Source organism: Penaeus monodon, chromosome 24 (genome assembly GCF_015228065.2).
Source record: "Penaeus monodon isolate SGIC_2016 chromosome 24, NSTDA_Pmon_1, whole genome shotgun sequence".
In the NCBI taxonomy this organism is placed as follows: Eukaryota; Metazoa; Arthropoda; class Malacostraca; order Decapoda; family Penaeidae; genus Penaeus; species Penaeus monodon.
The window spans coordinates 26931086-26932116 of record NC_051409.1 but is presented as its reverse complement, the minus strand read 5'-3'; the positions used below and the strand labels follow the sequence as shown (position 1 = coordinate 26932116).

General features: G+C 39.8%; 1 protein-coding gene across 1 annotated transcript in view; it reads right to left on the bottom strand.

Moving 5' to 3' along the window:
- Positions 1-1031, bottom strand: part of LOC119588699 (AP-3 complex subunit beta-2-like) — a gene marked incomplete in the record, with an annotated part of 6145 nt that overhangs the window by 3009 nt on the left and 2105 nt on the right. Inside the window, 2 exon segments of the mRNA XM_037937337.1 lie at positions 1-410; positions 756-1014. Coding sequence (XP_037793265.1) covers positions 1-410; positions 756-1014 — 669 coding nt within the window.

The following is a 1031-nucleotide window of genomic DNA, read 5'->3' as shown; positions in this document are numbered from 1 at the left end:
TGCTTCCCGTTTTCTACCTCCACTGCCAGACTTTCTCTTGGCCTTCCCTCTTGTCCTCTGCTTTTCATCCTCATCATCATCACTGTCAGATTCACTCTCCTCCTCACTACTGCTCTCTGAACTGTCACTTTCACTGCTGTCACTTTCACTATCGCTCTCACTTCCACTCTCACTCTCCTCCTCGTCACTCTCATCTTCTGGTGAGCTTTCATCTGAGTAGAACGACTTCACCTTCTGTGGCTTCTTCTTTTGGTGAGCGGACTTGAAGACAGGGGTGACTGGCGTTGGCATCTCTACATTACGAACACTTGGGTCTGGGGCTTCATCAGGGAATGGAGGAAGGTCCTGGTAACCACTGGCTCTGGCATTGATGAAGTGAGAGAGTGTGCTCAGCTGGAATTGGTCCCGATCTAAGGGGGAAGGTAAATAATTATTATTCTCTGTTTTGAACTCCAATGTTATCTCCATTTCTCTACAAACCTGACACAGTTTTAGGTTAATCAAACGGATATCAGAAATACTAAAGACTATCTAAATTTCATTAGAAAAAATTACAAAATACAATGAACATTTTTTTTTCTCTCTCTCACTTCATAACATTTTTTCATTCAGATCATCAAAAAAAATCTATACTACAAATAACATGTCTTATTGGAAAATTAATTATATTACTGATATTAATCCAGTCTAAATTAAAAACTGCTGAATCATTCAAGAAAAAGATAACCAAATTAAAAAATCATCATCATGCCTACCTTTAAAACTTGACTGTTGAACTGGAGGTGGTTTGGTTGCTAAAAATATTTTCTTTGCATGCTTAGCAAGTTTGTTATCTTCATGCCCTTGAGATGGAAACACAAGAGCTCTTGTTAACCTAGCCCTGTCACGAATATCATAATTGGTGTCATACTTTGCCAAGTTGTACACATACTGGCAGAGAAGGCGAGTCTGTTTGGGGTTTGTCAAATACAGCTTCGTGGCTAGAGTCAGGATCTGCAACTTTACTATGTCCTCCTGTGTTGATGGAGAAT